The sequence below is a fragment of the Agelaius tricolor genome, unplaced genomic scaffold (assembly GCF_023055355.1).
Source record: "Agelaius tricolor isolate 1412-34295 unplaced genomic scaffold, bAgeTri1.0.p SCAF_2, whole genome shotgun sequence".
In the NCBI taxonomy this organism is placed as follows: domain Eukaryota; kingdom Metazoa; phylum Chordata; class Aves; order Passeriformes; family Icteridae; genus Agelaius; species Agelaius tricolor.
In genome coordinates this window covers 52000461-52024498 of record NW_027269262.1, presented here as the reverse complement: position 1 = coordinate 52024498, position 24038 = coordinate 52000461, and the positions used below count along the sequence as shown (strand labels likewise).

General features: G+C 38.9%; 1 protein-coding gene across 1 annotated transcript in view; it reads left to right on the top strand.

Moving 5' to 3' along the window:
- Window positions 1-690: 690 nt before the first annotated feature.
- B4GALT6 (beta-1,4-galactosyltransferase 6) overlaps window positions 691-24038 on the top strand; it is a 30739-nt gene continuing 7391 nt past the window's right edge. The window contains exons 1-6 of the mRNA XM_071418732.1: window positions 691-1423; window positions 16788-16904; window positions 17268-17381; window positions 21538-21662; window positions 22156-22272; window positions 23094-23281. Of these exons, the coding sequence (XP_071274833.1) occupies window positions 1309-1423; window positions 16788-16904; window positions 17268-17381; window positions 21538-21662; window positions 22156-22272; window positions 23094-23281 (776 nt within the window). The 5' untranslated portion in view covers window positions 691-1308. The remainder of the gene's footprint in view (window positions 1424-16787; window positions 16905-17267; window positions 17382-21537; window positions 21663-22155; window positions 22273-23093; window positions 23282-24038) is intronic.

Sequence of the window (24038 nt, the reverse complement as noted above, 5' to 3'; positions counted from 1 at the left end):
TCCAGTGTTTGACCATCCTGAATGTAAAGAGGTTATTCCTCTTTTACATGTTGAGGTGACACTTGTTTTAGTTTATGGCCATTACTCCTTGTCCTGTCGCTGGGCACCCCTGGGAAGAATCTGGCATTCTCAGATATCTCAACTATTCTCCTGACAGCCACCTCGAGATGTTCACATGCGTTAACGAGTTCCCCTCTCAGACCTCTTCTCTAGACTAAGCAGGCCCAGCTCCTGCAGCCTCTCATATGAGAGAAGCTGCCAGCCCTGACTCCCGTTTCCAACCGCTCTGCATTAAAACAGCTGGAAGCACAACGACATCCACCCGTGGCACAGCGGCAGCGCCACCTGAAGAAGGGAAGGGAAGGGCGGGCACCGGCGCTCGAAAGTAGGCACGGGCAGGACAGAAACCCGGCCCCTTGTGTTCTGCACAAGGCCGAGGTGACTGGACACGGAGAAGGTATGCACGCATGCCGGCCGGACACAGCGGGAGCGCCGGGCGGGCGGGGCGGGACGCGGGGCCCGGCCGAGCCGCCTCACGGCTCCCTGCCCCCCTTCCGCAGCCCGCTGATAGCAACGGTGCGCGCGCAACAGCCAATCGGCGGCCGCGGGCTCGCTTCTCCCTCGCCTCCCATTGGCCCAACCCCGCGGGGGCGGGGCTGGCGCGCGCCCGCCCGCTGCAGTCCCGCAGTGCCGCCGCCGCGCCGGGGCTCGCGCGCGCCACAACCGCCGCAGCGGCCGCGCGGCTCCTCCCGGTGCGGGGCGGCTCCTCCCGGTGCGGGGCGGCGCGGGAGCCGTGGGGCCGGGCCGGGCCGGGCCGGGCCGGGCCGGGCGCAGCGCGAAGGTGACTCTGCTCGCCCGCAGCGGGGATGCTGCTGCTGCTGCGGCCGCCGCCGCCGCTAGTACGGGGACTGCAGGCGGGAGCGCGGGTGGCCGCGGCGTCCAGCGGCATGTGAGCAGCGGCGGGAGCGTTCCCCGAGCCCCGCGGCAGCGCTAAGGGAGCCCCTCCCTCCGGCGGCGGTTCAGCCCGCCCGGAGGCGCAGCGCGGAGGCGGGCGGGCATCGCCGCTGCTGCCGCCCGCGAGGAGACAGCAGGAGCGGCCACAAAGCGCCGCCGCCCGCCCTCCTCCGCACGCCGCGGCGCTGCCCCTGCCAGCCCCGCTCCCGGGGACGGAGGGCGGGAGCTCCCCTCGCCCCCTCGTCACCTTCTCGCCGCCCGATCCATGGGAGGAGCGGGCCGCCTCCCCCTAGGAAGCGCCGCCGCGGCTCGCCGGGACTGAGCGGAGCGGCCGGCGGCCGGCGCGGCGGGAGGATGCCACTGCTGCGGAAGGTGCTGCGCGTCTCCAACCGCTCCATGCTCGCCTTCATCTTCTTCTTCTCCTTTTCCTCGTCCTGCCTCTACTTCATCTATGTGGCCCCCGGGATCGGTGAGTCCGGAGCCGCCCCCGCGGGGAGCGGGGGTGAGGGCGGTGGTGGGGGGCGCGCCCGCCTCCCCCGGGCTGTCACCGCGGCGGGGAGGGCACGGGCGGCGCCGGGCGAGGGGCGGCTCGGCTGTCGGAACGCGATCCCGCCCGCCCGGGAAGGGTCGGGGCGGCCGGCGGGGGCGGCGGTAACGTGCGCGGATCCCGCATCTTTGTTCTGCTGCTTTCAAACGCTCTAGAAGGTTCATCTGCCATCGCGAGGTAGGTGGATGCTGCCCTTGCTTCTCCGGCTGGCAAAGCGAGGCACTGAAGCGGCTCAGCGTTTCGTCGTGTTACAGTGGTATGAATTGGGAAAGAACTGCAAAACTGCTGGAGTCACTTAAATGTATTAATCTTTCAGATTGTTAGTAACTGCATTAATAATAAAGCCCATGTGAATAAAAATGAAGAACCAGTTTGAATATTTGTTTTTACTTCTGTTAGAGGGATCTCTCTCTCTCTCTCTTCACAGGTTTTACAGTTTGGTAACTCTTCCACTTCTGAAGGAACTACTTCAGAGGGAGACAAACCCTCTGCTTTAGAAGAAGCTTCATAAAGCAACTGCTCAAGTTTGTTTCTAACACAAACCAAAAAAATTGCTGGTTTCCTTAGTTCGTTTTTCTGCTGTTACTGGGAGACCATCAGGCTTTCTCTCAGTGGATGATCCTTTTACAACTGGTTAGCATTACCCTAGAGCTAAGGCCAGTGATATCCTGTATGCTGCTCTGTGGGATTTCCTTGTGTTGTGTGTTCCTTGATTAGGGAACGTTTTCCTTTTTTTCCCCAGGGAACATTGCCACATATTTCTGCACATCTCCTTGCTTATCAGGTGTTACCTAAATACTTGCCAAATCATCTCTCTCTTCATCCTTAGTGCTTAAACTTCTCTCTGCAGTCATGACTACAAAATATCCACACTGATGTGATCACTGAGTATTCAGGAATTGTTTCCTGTTGATTGTGTCTTTATGCTGTTTGGCTCCCTCCTGTTCACTATCTCATATTTAACTTGTAAACACTTTCAAGGTGCAGTTGTTGCTTCTATACTTAAATAGTTCTAAATAGCCCACCTATCATTCTGTGGTTTTTCTTATGTACTTCCTACAATATTGACAAGTCTGCCAATTATTTTTCTAGTTCAAGTAAATACAAAAAAATACTAGGATATATATAATATTTATAGGGTTAGAGTTCAGAACTTTCTTGTCTGTCAGTGTTTTCCTGCTGAAAGGGATCTGATGTAGTCTTCCAAGTGAGAATGATGCTGATGTCCACTTAGACATCTTAGGTCTTTGAGATGCTGGTGCAGGGCACATATATAAAGTAGACTTTAATTGCAAGTAATTGATACATGATTTAAATAGCAGAGTGCAGTTTATACATCTTTGTAAGTGAAACTTGTAACATCTAACATAATGTATGCAGCTGTAGTTTTACTTTATTACTTAAATGTTTCTTGCCAATGGGTACTTTGTTAGGAAGAACCTTGTCTCACTAAGCAAGGCTTATGCAGTACCTTGCTCAGAATCAGAGCCTTTAGTGATGAGACTTTAAATTTCTGACTTCATCTTTCTGCTCAGCTATTGGGCATTACATATCTTTTCAGCTTCCTTTGTACCAGGAATGAAATGAAATCAATAGTACGTACCAAGAGTGTTCTTGGGGTAGGTTAATTAGATCTGATCAACCCTGAGGGAAAAAAGAATCATACTCAAACTAGTCTCTCTTGTTGTCTCAGACAGAAATACTGTAGTTGGCCCTTTCAAGATGTGGTTTAATAATGCAAAAATCTTGGGTACTTACATGAGTTTGTGAGATTACAGCTCTTTCCAGCCACTGATCAATGCTGTGCTGCCCTAACTGTACCCACTGGTGGTGTGAACTCATCCAGCTTAAGTCAAAACCAGGCAATAATGAACTTATTCCTTGTCTGTGGCACTTCTTAGGTCCATCTTGAAATGCTGCTGTCCTGTGCAGGTCTGAAAGATCCTGGGGAAGAGAATATAGAAAATGGTGAAGGGCAGTAGGAAAGTTTTACATGTCAGCCTATCAGCCTGCAGATGTAAAATGCTGATTTCCCAGGAATTGCTCCTTAAAATGTTACTGTGTGGAATGGAGAGAAAGAAAGTCAGATATTATCTTACTTCCTGGCAGTATAGTGGAAATGTAAGTTGCAAGAACAGAAGATTCTCAAAGCACTTAGGAACACCCAAGTTTACAGGCAGATGATTCATCTAATAATCTTATGCTCTATGCTCATGGCATTTGCATATTGTGATAGAATATTTCACTGTACTTGCACCTTTTTACTGTGTGTAATGAAATAGATGCATCTAAGTCAAGGCTGAGTGTGTGTGTGTGGAGAGAAGGAAAGCTAAAGGTTTCTTATTGAAGCTCAGCTACCTTACCTGTTAGCAGCTTTTCATTAAAAGTGTTCTGCATCTAAGTCATAAATGGTTGGGATCTGTTGTAATTTATATGTAAAGATGTGTTTTACTGAAGATATTTTAGTTCACCAGAACATTTTCTTCCTCAACAAGCTACAAGGCACAATGTCAGAGACAAAGAAAATATTAATTGTGTTTGGGAACTGGAGCTGTTCTGTGGCTAGCTTCTCTTTGTGGTAGTCAGAGGAACTGAAAAGAGAGGAGAAGTTGGACTCCTGAATGTTTTATAGAGCAGCAGTGTACTGGAAGGTGGGAGAGGAAAAATACACGAGTTATGCAGCAGAATGGTTTTGTGAGATGTCAAAGTTGACTGAAATTTTGAATTCTTATGGGCTAATGGAGTGGGAGTCCCCCGCAATAAGCAATTCATGGCTTATCAAAGGGAAAAGACATCTGCACATGTAAGCCCTTAGCACTGGAAGAATTCTCAAAGAGGTCACTATCACATTCCCTCTGTCTTTCAAACTATTTAGAAAATAGAGTTACTGCATTTTTTTTTGACAAAACTGCAAATTTTGTAACAAATGGAGTTTAGATCAACTTGAAGTATTGACAATTTGTTTAGAGGAAAGAAATCGTAATTGCTTATATTAAGGTATTTAATTATTTGTCTAATATTTAAAAGTTTTCATTTGCACCATAATTCCAGATATTGCAATAATATCACTGTTCTGTTTTTGAAAAGACCTCTCAGAATGTTAGTTCTTTGGGAAACAGAAGCTTTTATTATTCCATGTACTTCAGAATACAAGGGGAGGAAAACCACATTTTCATGTTTTCAGATGTGGTTCTGTGTTTTGAGATGAAGACATATAGTACTGTAATTAATATAAAAATATATGGTTTAAATGGTTGAGAAGAATTCATACACTATGTTGGGATTGTTCATGTGCCTGCTTTTCCCTTTTCTGTAAGCACAGATGATTGGATGAGGTAGAGGTGATTGCAACCCTACCTCAGCACCCTGGTAGTCTTTTGATAGTCAGAGGAGCTGAAACACAAGAGCAGATTGATTTCTAACTATTAATTAGAGAAGACAACTATTTTTCTAATTTTAATTTTTCCTGTTTAATTCAGTGGATGTTTCAGAGGAAAACCTTAATAGATAGGATGGCAAGTTAAAATGGTCAAAAACATTTAAAATGCTTAAAACTTAAAAGAAATCATTTGAATGTTAATGACACTTCTGTGAGATAGTCTCGAGTATTTAATAAAAGCAGATAAGAGGTGCTGCTTCTCCAGAAAGACCACTTTTGTGACAGTAGTTCATTTTGTGCTTCTCTGGTTAAAGCAGAAACTGAAATTTCTGATCTTGAATTACTAGCCTGTGATTCTGCAACTTCATTGAAAGTTGCAAATATTCATGTATTAGTTAAAGGCTGAAGAGGCTAGATAAGAGCAGGAATATTTGGCACCAACATGGGGATTTTTTCAGTGTTATAGATAAAAGTAGTAATAAAAGGGACTCAATTTATGTCTGGTCCTGACAGCCATCCAGAACCCATTTGTAGGTTTGAGTTTACATCGTGGAAAGGATCTAAAGATTAGGAGAATAAGACAAATTAACAAGGCAATGGTGACCAAGGGAGACCTAATTTCACTGCCAAACCAATCTGAGTATTGCAAGAGACATTTTTTTTTCTTTTTTCCCTGTTTTTCCCATTTGCTCTCAGCATTATAACTGAAATTACATTGGACAGATCTCAGAAAATGATCTCTTATTCATCCCTGGGTTATTCCTTTCTGTCTTGTTGCAGCAGAGAACCTTTGCCAGACTGGGAGGAAGAGTATCTTAGAGCTCTTCATATTGTAGTCGATTGCAGTCTAGTTTTTCAGCCAGAGAGTGCTTGAGTACTGGAACAGGCTCTCCAGGGAAGAGGTCACAGCATCAGGCCTGACAGTTCAAGAAGTGCTTGGACAATGTTCTCAGGCACATGGTGACATTCTTGGAGTGTCCTGTGCAGGGTCAGTAGTTGCACTCCATGGTCCTGATGGGTCCTTTCCAACTCAGCTCATTCTGAGATTCTAGCTTGTCTACCTTGGATGTAATGACCTATGCAGTTCAAATAAGAACTGGTTATGAAACAGTGCAGTGATCAAAGAAGATGCAGTCTGCTTTGACATCAGTAACTAAGAATTGTGAAGGGTGAAATGAGTTTGAAGAGGAAAAAACAGCTAATGTTTTCTCTCTTATGGTCTTCTGCTTCTTTTATTAAAATCTTGCTGCTTTTTTGTCAGTCCTAAGCAAAAGGCAGCTGTGCAGCTTGCATGGAACTTGGAATAATCTCTGTTGGTTTTAGCTCCCAATTTTATATAAATCTATTTCCTGTTCTGTTGCTAGTTTTCCTAATAGGAAGAATGATATCACTCCTTTTTGAACTTGTGCAGAAATAGAAAAGAGTCCTGAAAATGGTATGAGCAAGATAAATGCTTATCATGGCTTTCAGGTGCTGAGCCCATAAATATGGGCACAGCCTTTGTGCTGGTATCCTTTGTTCCTGGCATCTGTGGCAGTTGTGGCATTTCTAAAGACTTGCTGTTTGATTACAGAATAATTTAGATTGGCAGGGGCACCTGGAAGTCACCTGATCCAATCTCCTGCTGAAAGCAAATCCTACTGGATCAAATTGCTCAGTGTCGTGTCCACTTGAGTTTTTGAATAAATCCGGGGATGTAGATTTTGCTGTCTCTCTGGGAAACCTGTTCCAGTGTCAGACAACTGTGAGAAAATTGTAATATGTAATTGTAATATCTCACCTTATGTTCATTGCCTTGTGTCTTTTGACTGACTACTTTCAAGTGTTCAATTTAGTCTTCTCTTAACAAGAGTACTGTATCGCTGAAGACAGAAAAAAAAAAGTACCCTGCTCTTAGCCATTTCTATTTCAGACTGAGCAAACCCATTTATTTTAGTTTCTGCTTGTACATAATATGCTTGATTTTGGAAGGTTTCCTCTGGACTTGTTCTGGTATTAATATTTGGTTCTTACTGCGATGCCCAAACTGGACAAATATGATTTTACAAGCTGAAGAGAGACAACTGTAGCTGGTATGGATGTGCTGGTTATACTGTTGCCAGTACAGGGCAGGATACTGTTGACTGTGCTTGCCACAATGATACGGGGCTGGTAATACCTTGTCTGAGGGTTTTGTAATAGAGCCTCTGTATAGGTTTAATGCAGATCTAGGGCTGTCATGAAATAGGACTAATATAACTTGCTTGTTTCTCATGCTGTGTGGAAGTATCTGATAAAAGGCTGATGAGTTTTTGCAGGGTGTGGTAGATGTTCATGTTAGTATTTTTCTTTCCTTGTTATTGCCTTCTTTTATTTCTTTCTAGGGAATTATTATCATGGGTCTTTTACAAGTTTCTTGAGTAAATGAAACTTGTCTGTCCCATTGTTTTATATTTCTGCAGGGAAATGCCTGTAGTACAGAACTGGTTGTTGTTTGGGAGCTATTTTCAGCTATATTCCATTATTAAAGTTCTCCTGTTATTAAAGGCTTCATTTGGAGCACGAGTACTTTCATTAGTTGCAGAGGTCTTCTTCTTGCTTGCATTGCAGTTTTTCATGTCACTTCCACAAATTACCATCAGATTCTTTACCTGTGAAATTGTGGTTTACTTTCTGATTAATAGGGACTTTTTTTCTCTTGTGCAGAGGGGAAATGGAGATTTAAACACTCTGCTTGATCTCTGATTTCCAGTGATCAAATGTTCCTCAGCATTCTGACTAAGCGCTTGAGCTCCTTGAACCAACTGAACTTGGGCAGTGTCATGGGTACATTTTCTCCCTTGGTCTGGGAGGTGCAAAGACTTTTCCATTATGTTGGCCCAGCACAGTCATTCCTAGCACTTGATGCTGAATAAATTATTGTAGCTCTGTCATTCATGACTGTCTTTCACTTTTACCAACAGATTAACTTTGACTAAACATGCATATTTATTTCTCAATCAGTTGTTCTGCATTTTTATCTGATAGTTTTCCTAAAGCCCTTAGGTATTACTTGTTATTTGTCAGGGAACTTGCCTGCATAAGATTTCAATCAGTATACATTTTGTGATGTTGTTCTTAGTCAGAAAACAGAAATAAACCAGGTACTTATGGTGTGCAGCTAACTTCACAAGGACAAAGTAATTATGAGACTTCATGTGAAATGAATTTTCACTTTAGCCAGCCAGTTATTTGAATGCATTCTTCTCATGGGTTGAGAAGGAGAGATTGTATACCCTGGGGACATTTATCTGAATTGTGATGCCTTACTGACAGGGCCAAAGCTTTAACCATTTCCACATCTGTCTGTGGTGAAATATAGCTTATCTACTGGCTTTTGATAAATAAGACTATTTCTACAAGTTACTATTTTTACTTGCTTTTCTATAGCTCTTACTCTTAGGTAATCTTTTGTATTCAAATTATGCAATCGTATTATGGGGAGCAGCATGAAATAATTATGCTTTGTGTGGGATCCAGGGCTAGATTCTTGTGAGCACAGTGCAGAGATTGGTTTCAGGACTTTAAAATACAAAAGATGCTTTTTGTAAGGTATTGCCAATGGTCAGTTCACTTTCTTAGATTTGTGCTCGTCCTTCTTTACCTTCAGTTCATTGTGTGTTTATTGAATTATTCTACCGCTTACTGTATAATCAACTAATAGCCTGAGAGGATAGAATAGTATCAAATATGTTAGAAGTTTTATTGAACATTTTATCCTTTATCATGCTTAAAACTACTGTTAGAGAAAGAAATTTTGATTCAATTTTTTCATTGTGAATGGAGATCCCCTCATTTGCTGTCTCCCAATAAACACTGAACTGATATTTATCCAATTCCTCAGACTTGCAGTCAGAGGACTCATCCATTGACATATCCACTGTTGCAGGGAATATTTTAATACTTCAGACATTGAAGAGGTTGTCTGAAGTATTAAAAAAACCAATTTGGAGCTTCTCTGTTGCAGCTGATACAGATTTATCCATCTACAGCATTTGAAAGATCACTGTTAGCCACCAGAAACACTGGTAGCTTTTGTTTTTTTCAACAGATTGAGGTGATTTATGTCTTTCTAAGATATTTTTCTTATAAGGACGTATACATATACAGACTCAAATGCAGTCTCCCTATCCCTCTGAAATTAGATTGGATTTATTATTATTTTACAAATAGTGCAAAACTGCCATTGAATATTGAAAACCAAATGAAATAAAGAATATATTTCAAGGCACAAAGTTTTTTCTTTTTTTATGCTGTTGTATCTGTTTTAAAAACAACTTCTGATTAACAACAAATGTGTAAAAATAAATACAGTGCTAAGGAAGTTGGACACTTGCAATAGTATTTATTGATGTTTGTTGTAGATTTCCATTTTTGAATAGGAACCAGTTTACAGCAGTCTTACGTTACTTGGGGTATTGTCCTTCACAGCTAAATTGTTTAATGAATCAGTTTCACAGACTAAAGTCATTATACTGCAGAAAATATTCTAGCTCCTGGAATTCTATCTGTTATATTTCAGAAGCAATCTCAGCAATCTATTTACTGTTTATTTAGATTAATCATAGAATTTAATCTTTAACACTTCTATGTTAATTTGCCACATGTGAACTCTGCCAATAGCGTATTTCTAACTCCAATATTGCTGAGAACAATATCCCATAACCTTGTGATAAGAAGAGACCCACGTGGGACTTGTTCTAGAAATGCTCCCATGAGATGATTCCCCATTTACAATTACTAGTGGAGACCTTTCTTTTAACCTGTTTGAATCTATACCAATTTTTATGCAATATGTTGAATGTGCTTTTCAGAAGTCCCATGAAAACAGGTGTTGACTAGCAGATGAATATCTTCAGGGGCAATGGTCATTTGTCAAGACCAATTGCCTGTAAAGCCATATTTACTGCATTTGGATCTTGCAGAATCCATGGGTTCTCTATGAAATATTTCCTATCTGAGTTTTTCAGCATTTTTTTCCCCCAGAAAGGTCAGTGAATGATGTTGCTATAACTGCTCTGATAGATTATCTTTTATCTTTTTTTTTTTTTTTTAAGGGGCATGTTAACTTTATGCTAATTGCTTTGAAAATAATCTTGACCTAGTGCTTTTTTCCATGTTGTTGGGTTTGTTTGGCCTTGGATTTCTGGTTTTGCTTTGGCAGAATAAAAGCTGCATTTGAAAATCAAATTTGTGGCCTCCAAGTCCGTCCATTTTTGTTTGGCATTTAAAAGTAATTTTTGGTAATAATTAATACTCTTCTATGTTTTTAAAGTCATCACATTTCTAACTTCCTAGTCCTGTTCAGAATGTCAATCATTGACCCAGTTTCAAATTTGCTTGTCCTGTTGTATATTTTACTACATTGGTTTCTTCTAAGTGCGAGGCATATTTTTCTGTGCTTTGGTGTACGAGTACAGCATGATAACTTACTAAGTTTCTATATAAAAATAAGTCTTGTGCTTTTCCTGTGAAATTGTGGGATGATAAACTAAAGCAGTATTGTGAGAAGTGCTTTGATTTTTTGGTGTACTGCTTGGAAGGAGCTTGATTCCCTAATAAAGAGTAATCTGTGAATGATATAATTTTCTTTAAAAAAAGGAGTAAATAGTCTTCAAGTGAATATTTAAATAACAAAAAGTCATCTGATATAAAACACTGAGCCATTTTTGCTTTTTTTTTTAATACTTTTAGAATTCATGCATTGCCCCCCCAACAGTCTAGCACATAAAACTATTAATAACTAGTGAGCTATAAAAATTTGAGAGAAAAAATGATTAATCTGATACTTTTAATATGTCCTCTGAAATACAGGATGATGTCTTTAATGCCGTAATGTGTGTTATTAGAATAAGTTTTAATAATGCCCTAAAACTAGCACTTTTGATTATTGACATGTGGCTGTGTGTTCATGATTGCTGATGCAGAGCTGGATCAATTGATAGGAAAACTTCATCTGAATTAGTTATGAGCTCTGAGCTGACACTTGCAGTTGCTTGAGATGGAACACAGTATAGTATTGACTCCAAGGTGTACTATAGGTGTGTGTTGTCTTATATTTCTCACTGCACTTTCCATCTGATTAACCTGTAAACTGTGTGACAGCCTGGATTCTATGTTTCTTGAGCCAGAAATTCTCTTTCTTACTTATTATGAACCATGTACAGTGAAATAAGAAGAATATGAATAAAATTGCTCCTAGGTGTTACATTGATAGATGTTTTCTTTGGTTACATGTGAAATTTTGCCTTCCTGGTTTATGCTTTGCCTTGCACTGTGACAGCGATGGTTGGTACAAATGCAGAAAGATGAAAGTAGATGAAAAATCACAGATTAGTTGAGGTTGCAAGGGATCTCTGGAGTTTATCTAGTCCAACCTCCCTACTCAAGAAGTACCACCTGGAGCCAATTGCTCAGGCTCTTGTCCAGAAGGCTTTAGAATATTTCTGAGGGTATTCTCCACAACCACTGTGAGCAACTTGTGCCAGTGCTCTGTCCCACTCACAATATAGAAGTGTTTCCTGGTGTTCAGATGGAACATCCTGTGTTTCAGTTTGTGCCCACTGCCTCTGGTTCTGTCCTTGAGCACCACTGAAAAGTGGCTGGCTCTGTCCCTTTTTGCACCTTCCCTTCGTAGACATTGTGCACATATACCCCTGCCCTTTGTACACATTAATGTGACCCCCTGAGCTTTCTCTTGTGGGCTCAGCAATCCCTGTTCTCTCAGCCTTTCCTGACAGAGGCGATGCTTCAGTCCCTTTGTCTTCTTCATGGCCTGTTTTTGGATGCTCTCCAGGATGTCCATGTTCTCTATTACACTGTGAAGCTCAGAGCTGGACACTACACCAGGTGTGGCTTGAACAGTGCTGAGTGAAGGCTGTGAAGGACCACCTTGACCTGCTGACAGCATTCTTCCTAATGCACCCCAGGATGCTGTTGGCCTTCTTTGCAGCACACAGCTGGCTCATGTTCTGCTTGATGTCCATCAGGACCTCCAAAGCCTCTTCTGTCAAGCTGCTTTCCGGTTGAATGCCCCTAAGCATATTTTGGTGTCTGGGGTTGTTCCTCCCTCCCCAGATGCAGAAATTTGCACTGTTCCTTGTGAACTGCATGAAGTCCATGTCAGCACATTTCTCCAGCCTGCTAAGGTACCCCTGGATGGCAGCATGGCCCTTTGGCATATCAGCTACTTACCCCTCTTTTGTGTCATAAATAAACTTTGTGAGGGTTTGTTCTGCCTATCATCCAGATTATTAATGAAGGTGTTAAACAGGAATGAACCTGGTATTGACCCCTGGGCTACATCACTGGTCACTGACCTCACCTTTTGGGCTTGGTCAGTCAGCTTTTGATCCAGCTCACCGTTTGCCTAGCCAGCCTGTACATCAACAGTTTGTCAATGAGAGTCTTATGGGATACAGTGTGAAAGGCCTTACTGAAGTCCTGGTAGACAATGCCCCTTGCTCTTTCCTTATCTATCTTCACCAGAGAAGGTTCCCAGTTGGTTGACTGTTTCTGATGATTTTCTTGTCATTTATGTACTTGAAGAATGGTTTCCAGGATTAGCTGCTCCATCACCTTCCCTGGGATCAAGCTGAGGCTGATCAGCCTGTACTTCTCTGGGTCTTCCTTCTTGAGCATAGGAGTGACATTTGCTTTCCTCTAGTCTTCAGGCATTTCTCCCACCCATCACGATTGATCAAAGATGGCCAGGAGTGGCTGTGCAATGACATCTGCCATCTCCCTGCGCACTTGGTACACCCCATAAGGGCCCACGGACTTAACCTGTGCCCTGTTTGCTTAATTCTTCCACCAAGGGCAAGAGTACAGCTTCCTTGCTCCAGACTGGTCTCAGGGAGTTGGACTTTGTGCAGAGTGGTCTTGTTAATAAAGACTGTGAAAAGGTGACATTCAGTATTGCAGACTTCTTATCTGTGTGTCTTTCTCACTGAGCAATGGGTTCACGTTATCTCGAGTTTTCTTCTTATCATCTTTGTACTTATGGAAATGCTTCTTGTTGTCTTTGACATCCCTGGCCAGACTCAGTTCCATTTGGGCTTTAGCTTTCCTAACTGCATCCCTGGATGCTCAGGTATTTTTTCTGTATTCCTCCCACATTCCCTGAGATTACTTCCTCCCACTGAATTATTTTTGTGTTTGGTTTTTTTCACAGGAGGTCCTTGTTCATCTATGCAGGCCTCCTGGCATATTACCTGTTTTCATAGTTGTTGACATGGATCTCTTGTAAGCTTAAAGGATATTGTCCCTGAAAATTACCCAGCTTTCTTGCCCCTATCTTCACTTGAAGGCTTTATCCCATGGGACCCCACCACACAGATATTTGAAGAGGCCAAATTCTGCTCTCTTGAAGTCCAGGGTTGTGAGCTTTCTTTTGTGTCTTCCTGCCCCATGGATCCTGAACTTCACCATCTCGTGATCTCTGCAGCCAAGGCTGCTTTTGATCTTCATATCCCCAGTGAATCCCTCCTCCTTGGTAAGTATGAGGCTCTGCAGATTACTTCCTCTCACTGACTCTGGCACTTGTGGCAGGAAGTTGCCATCAGGGCACACCAGGATCCTTCTAGAGTTTTATCTGGCTGCCTTCTGCTGTCAGTCATCCCCCACTGCACTGGAAGAAAAGCTGTGTTTCTATTGCTGTTTTGGCCTGTGAGGGTTTAATACTTTGTTGCTGTTGCTGCTGGCTGGTGTGACACCTCACCTGCACTCTTTGTCACAGCTCTTTGCCAACCAACCTGTTCCAGTAGATGAGATTTGTTTTTAGGACTAAATTAATATCTTTGATTTTTGCCTGATGTTTTAGCTTCTGATGTAATTAATTGGCTGCTCAAGCATCTGCTGCTACCTAAGCAGCTACTGAATGATGGTGGAATAAACTGAGGAGATCTGAACTCCTTGTAACTGTGATTGTGCTGCAGAGCCAGGCAGTGGGAAAAAGACTGCCCAGAAAGGACAATGTTTCATTCCTCATGAATTCCTGTGTTATTTGTGTAAAGTTGGATAGTGTGTTGACAAGCAGCTCAGCAAGAAAGAGGAGGTAGACTCCAAGAATTACTTGATAAAAACATGACAAGGTTGGATCTTCCTGGCAGCAAGAGCAGCTCTTGCATACTTAAGCCAAGGTGGCAGCAGGCTTTACCTGGTTGGGTTTTTTCAATTATGTCTTTTCATGATGTCTATTTTGAGACAAATGCCTTTTCTAACTTTCACAAAGGTCTTGTGTGTTTGTTCAAATTTTCTACTCTGTGTCAGAAGGGGTAAGTACTTCACTAAAGGGAAGATGTAGGTGCTTTTGCAGAAAATCTTATTTTTCCAAGGTTTATGTCTACATTATCTGGACTGCAATAACATTTCCCATAAAAATTGAGAACATTTACATGGCCTCTTGGTTTTATTGTGGACTTGTTTGAAAATTCTTACTCTCCATTCTTTACTATATCAGGTTCCTAAGACTTTTGCCCTTTTTATTGTTTCCTCCATTTCACTCCAGGGGAGTGAGCAAGCAACTCAGTGGGGACTTAGCTGTTGGCCACATTAACCTACCACACCTGGTTTATGTGAATTATCCTTCTATAAACCTGCTGAAAGCTCTATAAACCTTCTGCAGAGTTAAACATTCAAGTGACTTTAGCTTTTTGGTATCACATTAAAAAGAAGAATAAAGCACACAGTCTTCCAGAGATTAGCTCTGAAATCAGTATTTACTAACAGATTTCTATTAAAAAACCCGCTTTATTTTAATGTTGAAATAGGAAAATATTGATGAGAAGAGCTGTACCTATGGGATCTGTACCTATGTATCTAACTTACTTGGGGGAAAAGATGATACCAATTTAAAATACATTAAAGTTTGTAGAAAGAAATTTTTTGTTATTTAAGAATTTTTGATCCTATTTGAAAGGCAAATATGCCCATGGTTTTACTTTCAGGAAAACCTTGAATTTTGAAATTGTTTGTTTGAAGGTAAATAATTGTTCTTGGAGGAACAAATCAAAATGCCTTTATTTTGATTCCAAAAGGAGGAGGTTTCTTGAGTAGGTAACTTCATTTATGAATTCATGAATTGTACAGATTCCTTGAAATGCTTAGTAGAGACACCCTAAAACTCCCAGTATCTGAATGGACAACTACAAATGAAATGAAACAATTGGAACCACAGTGTGTTACTTTACATGAATTGGGTTAAAATTTTGAGAAGTTTTTGTGTAAATTTTGTGTAAGGAAATCTGAATATTATCTGTTGTCTTGAAACCTGGTAAGAATCTTTCTTCTGGGATTTCCTACTTGTTGTCAGGCCAAGGTTGTAGCTTTTTTTTGTTTTTTGCTTCTGTTCTGGTGGCCAGAAAGTGTTGAGACTACTTCAGGATTGTAGCAGCTGAGTAACTTTTACACTCGTGTAAACTCTTGTTAACTCATGCAGTTAGTCATGCTGGCCAAGGGTTTGAGAATTACATGCCATGCATGGCACCTGGCATGTTCAGAGCCTCTCTTTTAGCTGTCAACATTCCTTGTTTTAATAAGGAGTTCTTTGAAAGCAAGGACAGCCCCCTCAGTCATTAATTTAAAAATTAAGACATTATTGTAGGACTTAGGAATATTTTTCCTTGAAAGATTAAGCTGTTTTTTTATCTCTGTGGGTGTTGGTAGTATTGTTTGCTAATGTGGTGAAATTAACCACTGTGTTTTCCTCTGGAAATGCCCCCAGTCCCTCATACACAGCTCTCTGTAGGTCTGGACTCGCTGTGTTGGGCTATAAGAAATTATTGGTTGATCTGGAGTTACTCGTGTCATGCCACTGGTGCTGAGTCATCTGAGGGAGTTCCTGACATAATTTTCTAATAATCTCTTTAATAATTCCTGAGATAATTTTCTTTAATCTCTTTACTTATTTTTCATCCCTGGTATGTTTAGTTCTTGCCCCCAAAGATGCAGAGCATTTTTTTGTTGTTTGGGTGGTTGCGAGTTACAGGGAGCCAAATATTCCCCAGGCAACTGAGTGCTTAATGTAGGTGAAGTGACAGATGATCCCTTTGACCCTCTTTGCTACCTTCTGTAAGGGACATTTGTCCTTCCCTTTGCAGTATTTTTTTAGCTCTTTGAGTCCTGAGTAGGCATTTGCTCACTCAGATATAAATGCAGCTTCATTTCTACCTTACTAACTTGTATTGAATACAAAGAAATGTCTTGAGATCATATTTGGGGCTTTGGGTGCAAGACTGAGACAGAGAAATATTTCATGCTGTTGTTAGTGAGTCACTTAATTACTCAGAATGTTGATTTACTCACTCTTGATGTCTATAATAAATATTTCATGTATAATTATAAAACATTAATACTTTGAGATTGGCAGAGATTTGTAACATTTGTATAACAAAGCAGCTGTTTGGAGTGAATGAATAAACAGTACATTTTGACTGGAAGTTGTGTTAACTAGCGAGTAAAAAAGGAACCATTATATGGGTCTAAAAGATTTTCTACACTTTTTTTTTGTCCTATATTTCAATTATTTTTGTAGATCTATATATGAGATGTGTATCTACACATAAAAATGTTTTATTGGTAAATTAAATTTTCTTGTCACTCTCAGTTGCTTTTTGTTAGTTAAAGAGAAATGAAAGTGTCATTTAAAATGTGTATTGATAGTCTGTAGTTTTTGGGTTTGAATAGAGCCATGGTTATGAATCCATTTTATTCTTTTCTATTGTTGCTGTTAGTTTTCACTGTGTGGACCTTCATCTCAAAAAATTATTGTTCACTGACCATGGATTCAGACACAGTAAAAAATGTTGAACACATTGTAGATGTATGTTAGAATAATTTGGAAATGCAATATTTTAATACAAATTCAAAATTGTTTTTTTGTTTTATCAGCAAACACGTATCTCTTTATGGTGCAAGCTCGTGGTATAATGTTGAGAGAAAATGTAAAAACAATAGGACACATGATAAGACTGTACACTAACAAAAATACTACACTGAATGGCACAGGTAAGAATATCTTTAATGTATTTTTTAAAAGACCTCTTTTTTCAATTTTTAAAAAAAGCAAAAAGCCAATCATTAATGACATAGCTCGATTATGAAAACTTAGACCCAAATCCTATTTCTCAGAAATTGGAGTCAAGGTCAAATAGTTACTATTTATCAGTTCACTTCAGTAGGAAATATTTCTATTAGCTATAACAAAGATACTTGTATTTAACCATTATTCCTCTAGAGTAATAAAATGCTTTTAAAATCATGCTGCTATGAATTTGTTAACTAAAAATTAATGCTCTCACCTGCATGATGATGAGTTACAATTTCAGTGGGTAACATAGGTTTTTACAAAAATCAATTCTTCTTTTTAAGATTATCCTGAAGGAAACAATTCTAGTGACTGTGTTGCTCAAACAACAATGTATCTTCCAGAGAACTTCACCTACTCTCCTTACCAGCCTTGTCCAGAGAAACTGCCTTACATGAGTAAGTTTTAAAGTGACCTTAATGTTTATCTAGTAAATTAAATTGTATTTTAAACAAAACACAGTTATTTTAATATAAAATATAATTGTTAGGAGTCTAAATATATAACAGAAATTAATGAATAAAATACATCTAATAATGCACAATGATGCTTAGCAGAAGTTTACCTGTAGCTAATGTGTTACTGAAATTTTGGTCTCTATTAATCACCTTTACTAATTTGAAATAATTGAACTACTGATTTGTAAGAGAGAAAATGTCACATAGTTTCTGAAGTTATTTGTAATGCATTCCAGAATTCTAACCTCTTGTCTTTTAGACACCTGGCTTAATCTGTGGGCTGTCATTCAGCAGGAGCAATTACTTAAATATCTAATATAGCAATTCAGATCCATATCATACCAAAACATGTTGCTGGCAGCTGAACTGAAATCTGAGCAATTTTTCTTCAAAGAAAAAGAGGGGATTTTATTAGGATAATCTAGATTCCATTATAATATATTTTTGATCTCAGCTGAGTTTATCTGTTGAAGAAAACAGGAACAGTGCATGTTACCTGTGTTTCTTCTCAATAATGTCAGATTCTAAGCTTTGTTTTATATTTTAAATATACAGACATGGAGCCAAAAGTGTGGAGCAGTTGCTGTTGCTTATGAAACTAAATCATATAGAAAACTGTCTTAAGCCAGGTAGTAATCAGCCCCATGGTATGATAATATCCTTATTTCAACCTCTTTTCCTCCAGACATAGGGTTTGACTTTCAAAATCACCTTTTTGGTATATTATAGAACATCTAAACAAATAAAACCAAATTATTTCAATAGCAAATTTTTTAGCTACTTTTGGAAACATAAAAAGTTCAGCAAATGGCAAATCTGGATAATCAGAGAAACAAGATGTGATGTTTTTGCTGATTGAAAAATGTATATAATTAGTATTTTTAATGTCACTTGCAGGGTATCTGGCAGTTGGAATTCTGTCAGATTAGTTCAAAACTAAGTAATTCTACCAGTAATTTCTCTAGATCTCCTTGTTGCTGCTCTGCTTTTACCACCTTTTTTTTTGTTGGTGGTGGTTTTTTTGTTAGTAATTGCTCTGTACTTCTTCTATCCTGTTTAATTCAACAGAGAAATAATAATTTTAATAGAAAATAATTCACTGAATAAGTTGCTTTTCAACCAAGGGATATGGGTTTCCCTTTTTGATTTCTATGTATGACTTTTTAATCATCATCTCTCTTTCTAATTATAATCTAAATAAAGCATCTCTGAAGATCTTTAATGAAATGTTGTAGGAAGTGTGAGATAGCCAGGCAAAAAAAAGTGTTGAATTGTGTATACTTTGACATGTTTAATTAGTCTAAGGTTATTATAGAAGTCCTCTTCTTTGCATCAGCTTGTCAAATTTATATCATGAAAGGAGCATGGTAAAATCATATTTTTTTTTTTATTACATAAGTACATAGGCTCTTAAAATAGGAACAGCTATTGCCTTTGTTGCATGACTCAGTAGAACAGGTTATAACCCACTTGTTGGGCAGTGCTGTTGTAATTTGTAAGCAAAACAACTTTTTTTTGATATAGAGCAGTGCAAGAATCTGTCTGTCTGTTCCTTTGGAGATAAACTGATAATCCCAACCTTTCTAGACTGCATAGTTTCTAAAGCTCTTGTCATTCCTGAATTTTTGCACTGTAGACTGTCCTTAATTTGGTTTCTTTCTAAAGTATCATAACTGGCTTAAATCCCAGTTACAAACAAAGTAGTTTTGGAATTTTTTTTTTTTTTCACACAGCAGCAGTTAATCCATTCCAGGATGATATCTTCTGGTTTTGTACAATTACATTGTGGTGGCTCATATTAATGTGCAATCCATTACAAACTGTAAAATTACCTGGCAGCATAGCCAGATATTACTTGTTTTGTTGTGCATGCTTCATTTTTCCTTCAGTAAGAAACCATCCTTTACTATTTTAAATTAATTTTACTTTATTGGTTTCTGTGTCTACCTCATTTGTTGAATTAATTTTTTTCTGATTTTCTTCTTCAAAATGTTTTTTACTTTCTCAGCTTTCTTATTTTGTGGGTTGTATAAATATGTTTTATTGCAGCCTGCTAGACACTGATGGAACTAGTGAATAATAAGAGCAGTTATTTACAGAGATGCTTTCTCCTGCCCCCCACCAGTGACAGGGGAAAAAATGCTGATTTCTATTCACTCATCTCCTGTGTGCTTTTGGTAGTACCAGTACTTCAGGTTTTATTATAGCTTCTTTTTAAACACTCTGGATGGAATTTCATCATGTCCCATGGAGTTAGAAGCACCCTTATCTAAAGGCTTTATCTAAATACTGTTCTACCATTTGATGTTTCTTTCTAATTTAAACTCTGTAGTCATCTGATCACATCTGAACTTTTCTCAGAATACTGAGGTATCTGAATCACATCATGTGCTATTTCCTTCCCTTTCTGGTGTGGTAATTGACCTTTATTTATCTTTATTTTTCTTTCAGATTCTGTATTTGAACTGAAAGGCTCTTGTTTCTTTTCTGTCTCTTGCTAGTAGAACTTGATTTTTAAAAATTTAGTTTTTAGTTTTTAAAATTTTATTTTGTACATGTTTATGTACTAGTCCTTTGTTGATTGACCTTGATTCTATATTTCATAAGATTTCTTTTTTGGGTTTTTGAAGAGTTTCAGATGCATTATGATATTCTAAGCTTATTTTTAAATAATTCTTTTTATTTTTATTATTTTAAAATTTTTATTTAAATCTCTGTAGGACTAGCTTGTTCCAGTGTCTATCTATACAGGTCTTTTAGCAACTGCCAGATTTTCTTTTTTCCTAAAATAATAAAATTGATATGGGTTTTTTTAAATCTTCTCTTGAAATAGCTCCATAGTGTACTGTTGTTGATGATTTTTCACCTATGATTTTACATTAAAAAAGGTTGCCTTCTTCATATGCAAGTAGTACTATATTTAATCATATCCCAAACTAAAATAGCTCTTGCAGTATCTTCTACGTTCTTCTGAAAATGATAGTTATTCCTAGTTTGTTCCAAAAATTTCAATATTTTCAAAAGATTTACACAACTAGTCAATTTTTGACACAAATGGTCTATTTGGCACAAAAAGGATCTTTTGTGTCTGGACACATGGGAGAAAATGGAGTGATTTTTGGACTGACTTTAAACCATCCCTCACCAAAATACTTAACTTTGTGGACAAAAATAAGAATAATATTTTATGGTGTTTGCCAGAAAGTTCTTGCAAGATTTTTATGTGATGATTTAGAGTGTAGTAGTTGCTGAAGAAAAACTTGAACTTCTGGTTAATGAGTATTACATTAGTCTTCTCCCCAGATTTCCTTGCTTCTTTCTATTGCTTTTGAGGGTATTTACTATGAATCATTATTTCCAGTGTTGAACTTTTTACACATGCATAAGCTAATGACTGGCAACTTTCAGCTGTCAACTAATGTTAATATTTTCTCATAGTAAGTACTAACCTGATTTATTTCAAATCGTATTGTGGTCTTTATTCAATAACTTAATGAATTTCACTTTCATGCCTTTTGCAAATGCTTTTCCTATTGGGGTCATTAGTTCTACCAATGGTAATTCTCACATCCTGCCCATTGGTATGAATTGCTTTGAAGCAAATATTGGTGAATTAGTGGATGAAGTCTCTACATGAAATGAGCATATAATCTAAAATTTAAATTGAGGAAGTTTGTTGAGGGCAGTGATGATACATTTTCCTTTAATGTGGAAGTGGAGCAGGAAGGCACCCAGAATTTGAGTAAAAGTTCAGTAGTGCAGATGGTGTAAAATAGTTAACAGTGGTACTTGAAATGAAAGGCAACCCAAATTTTCTGTAAGAGATGCAGAAGTTAAATTACTTTGCTTGTTCTGTGTCCTTTGAAATGAGTATTTTGTTTATAGGTTTCATGGAAGGAATGTTTGTTTTTGGAAACACTAAAACTTCATTCTGTAAGAATTAAAGATAAGGAGGATAGTATAAGTGGTTTCTTTTTTTTCTGTAGGTGGTATAACTACAAATTTCTGATGCTATTTGTCCATGATATTCATTGTAGCATTATGTCAGTTTTCTTAATTGAAATTAATATATAAGCTTTTTTTTTCCTTTCTTTAGGAGGCCTTATTGATGTTAATATGAGTGAAATTAGTTTTGATGAAATTCAGCGACTGTTTTCAAAAGATTTAGACATTAAACCAGGAGGACACTGGAAACCAAATGACTGTAAGCCACGGTGGAAGGTTAGACGCTGATTTTCTGTTTTGGTTTATTTTTTCTTGTTGGTATATAAGAATAAATTACCATTGCAAGCACTCAGTCTTTGGTGCTATATATGTAGTATCTTATAGTATTTGTAGTATGCCATCTATGCTCAAGAAGAAACTCCAGCTAGGAGAAAAATTTGAAATGGATCATCAAGAACTTTTAAAGGTTCATTAGCTGTAATTACTAAACATTTAATCATATGGATGCAAATCTGTCCTATGTGTCTGTTGCTTGAAATATAACTAGAAGCAAGTGAACATAAAAGGAAAATCTTATTTACATTTTACTCAATTTTTTTTTCTTAATTATTTGAGCAAATTCTCAGCACACTTTCCTAGGGGGAACCAACATGTAAAACACTGAGCCAATTTAAATGTAAAAGTTGAAAAGCCATAGGAAACTTGATCTGTATTGAAAAATTAAAATTTTAAAATGCTGATATAATAGATTTTTTTTGTTTTTCTGAAGGTGGCTATCCTTATTCCTTTTCGGAATCGTCACGAGCATCTTCCAATTTTTTTCCGTCATCTGATACCAATGTTGCAGAAGCAGAGGCTGGAATTTGCCTTCTATGTTGTTGAACAGGTAACAGCATCTACTTGAAAAGTGACTTTCAAGATTCCTTACTAAAAGGGGTTTGATATTCTTACCAAGCTTTGGATGAATCCAGAATTTAAAAATTGTTACTCTACTCTTCTACTCCTTTAAATGAAAAAGTAAAGCTCTATTTCCATTCCTCATCTTGAGCAGTGGCCGGATACACAATGATTTTCTTCAAATATAGGCTATATAAGGTAATATAGAGGTAATAAGATGGCCTCTTAGAATCTATTGTAGTTGTAAGTTTTCAAGGCAAAAAAGTAGGTCAGCAGCAGTGTTCCTCAGGGCTCAGTTCCAGGGCCTTACATTCACTGGATGCAGGAGCTGAATGCACCATCAGCAAGTTCCTGATAATATCCAGCTGGGAGGTTGTGGTTGACTTTTAAAGGATGGGATGCCTTGCAGAAGGTTCTAGATAAATTGGAGCACTGGGCAGTGATTAATGGGATGAAATTTAAGAAGTCAAAACACTGGACTCTGCACCTAGGTTGGAGTAAAGCCAGACACAAGTGTAAACTGGGAGAGGAGTGCCTGGAGAGCAGCCCTGCCCAAAGGGATCTGGGGGTGCTGCTTGGCAGCAGGAGCCAGGCTCACTCCTGGCTCACAGGAGCCATCAATGTGCACTGGAAGCCAGGAGGGGAAACCCCATCCTCGGGTGCAGCCAACCCAGTGTGAGCTGCCCATCAAAAGAGGCATCATTGTCAATTGTGTGTGTGTGTGTGTGTGTTAGAGTATGTTTTTCTCATAGTAAGGAATTTTTGTCTCCTCTTGATTTTTACAATGTCTCCTTTGTTTTCTGTGTGAAGACGGGTACACAACCTTTTAATCGTGCAATGCTCTTTAATGTTGGCTTCAAAGAGGCTATGAAGGATGCTGTCTGGGACTGCATAATATTCCATGATGTGGATCACTTACCTGAAAATGACAGAAATTACTATGGATGTGGAGAAATGCCACGCCATTTTGCAGCAAAGCTGGACAAGTACATGTACTTGTAAGTAAATAGTTGTGTAAGTATATGTAAGTAAATAGTTTTAGTTTTATGTAAGTAAATAGTTTTATTCACATTATTTCTTAAATACTCAGAAATATTTAAAAGTATGAATTTCGTGACACTATATACACTATATACACCTGTGACATTATATACTATATACATAGGTGAAAACAACAAAGCAGCCTCCTACCATGCTATTTACAGAAATTAATAGTTAATAAAAGAAAGATTTAAATTTAGTTTCTACATTTGATGTGTTACTAAATAGAAGATAATATTTATTATTTTCAATGTTGAGCTTGTTGCAGTGATTTTGGTCTCAAAAAAAAGGCTTTGTATGTCAAGGGGGAAAATCTTACGTAACTTTCTAGAAATGATTTCTGGCTACATAAACACTTCTGCTGGCTGTTACCAAAGAAAAGCAGAAAATCTGCAGCAAAATATCACAGGAATAGTGTCTTTATTTTCTGATAAATTTATACTTTTATTTCTGTTTCGTACTGCTTTTTAAACTGAAGATTTTCTTACTGCTAGACCATTTTTTATGTTGTCTCTCAGTCTCGATTGACATTGAGTGAATGTAGTGGGACCTGCACTTTTCTTACCTCTTTCTCCTCTGTCAGTTTACATTAATGATGTGCCACTTGCTTCTTAACACTCTGCTATCTCATGACATTCTTGGAATCACTTCACAGAAAGCTGCAGCTTATTACTTGCTACATGTATGTATTTGCTATCCTGGACTTTATTTGTG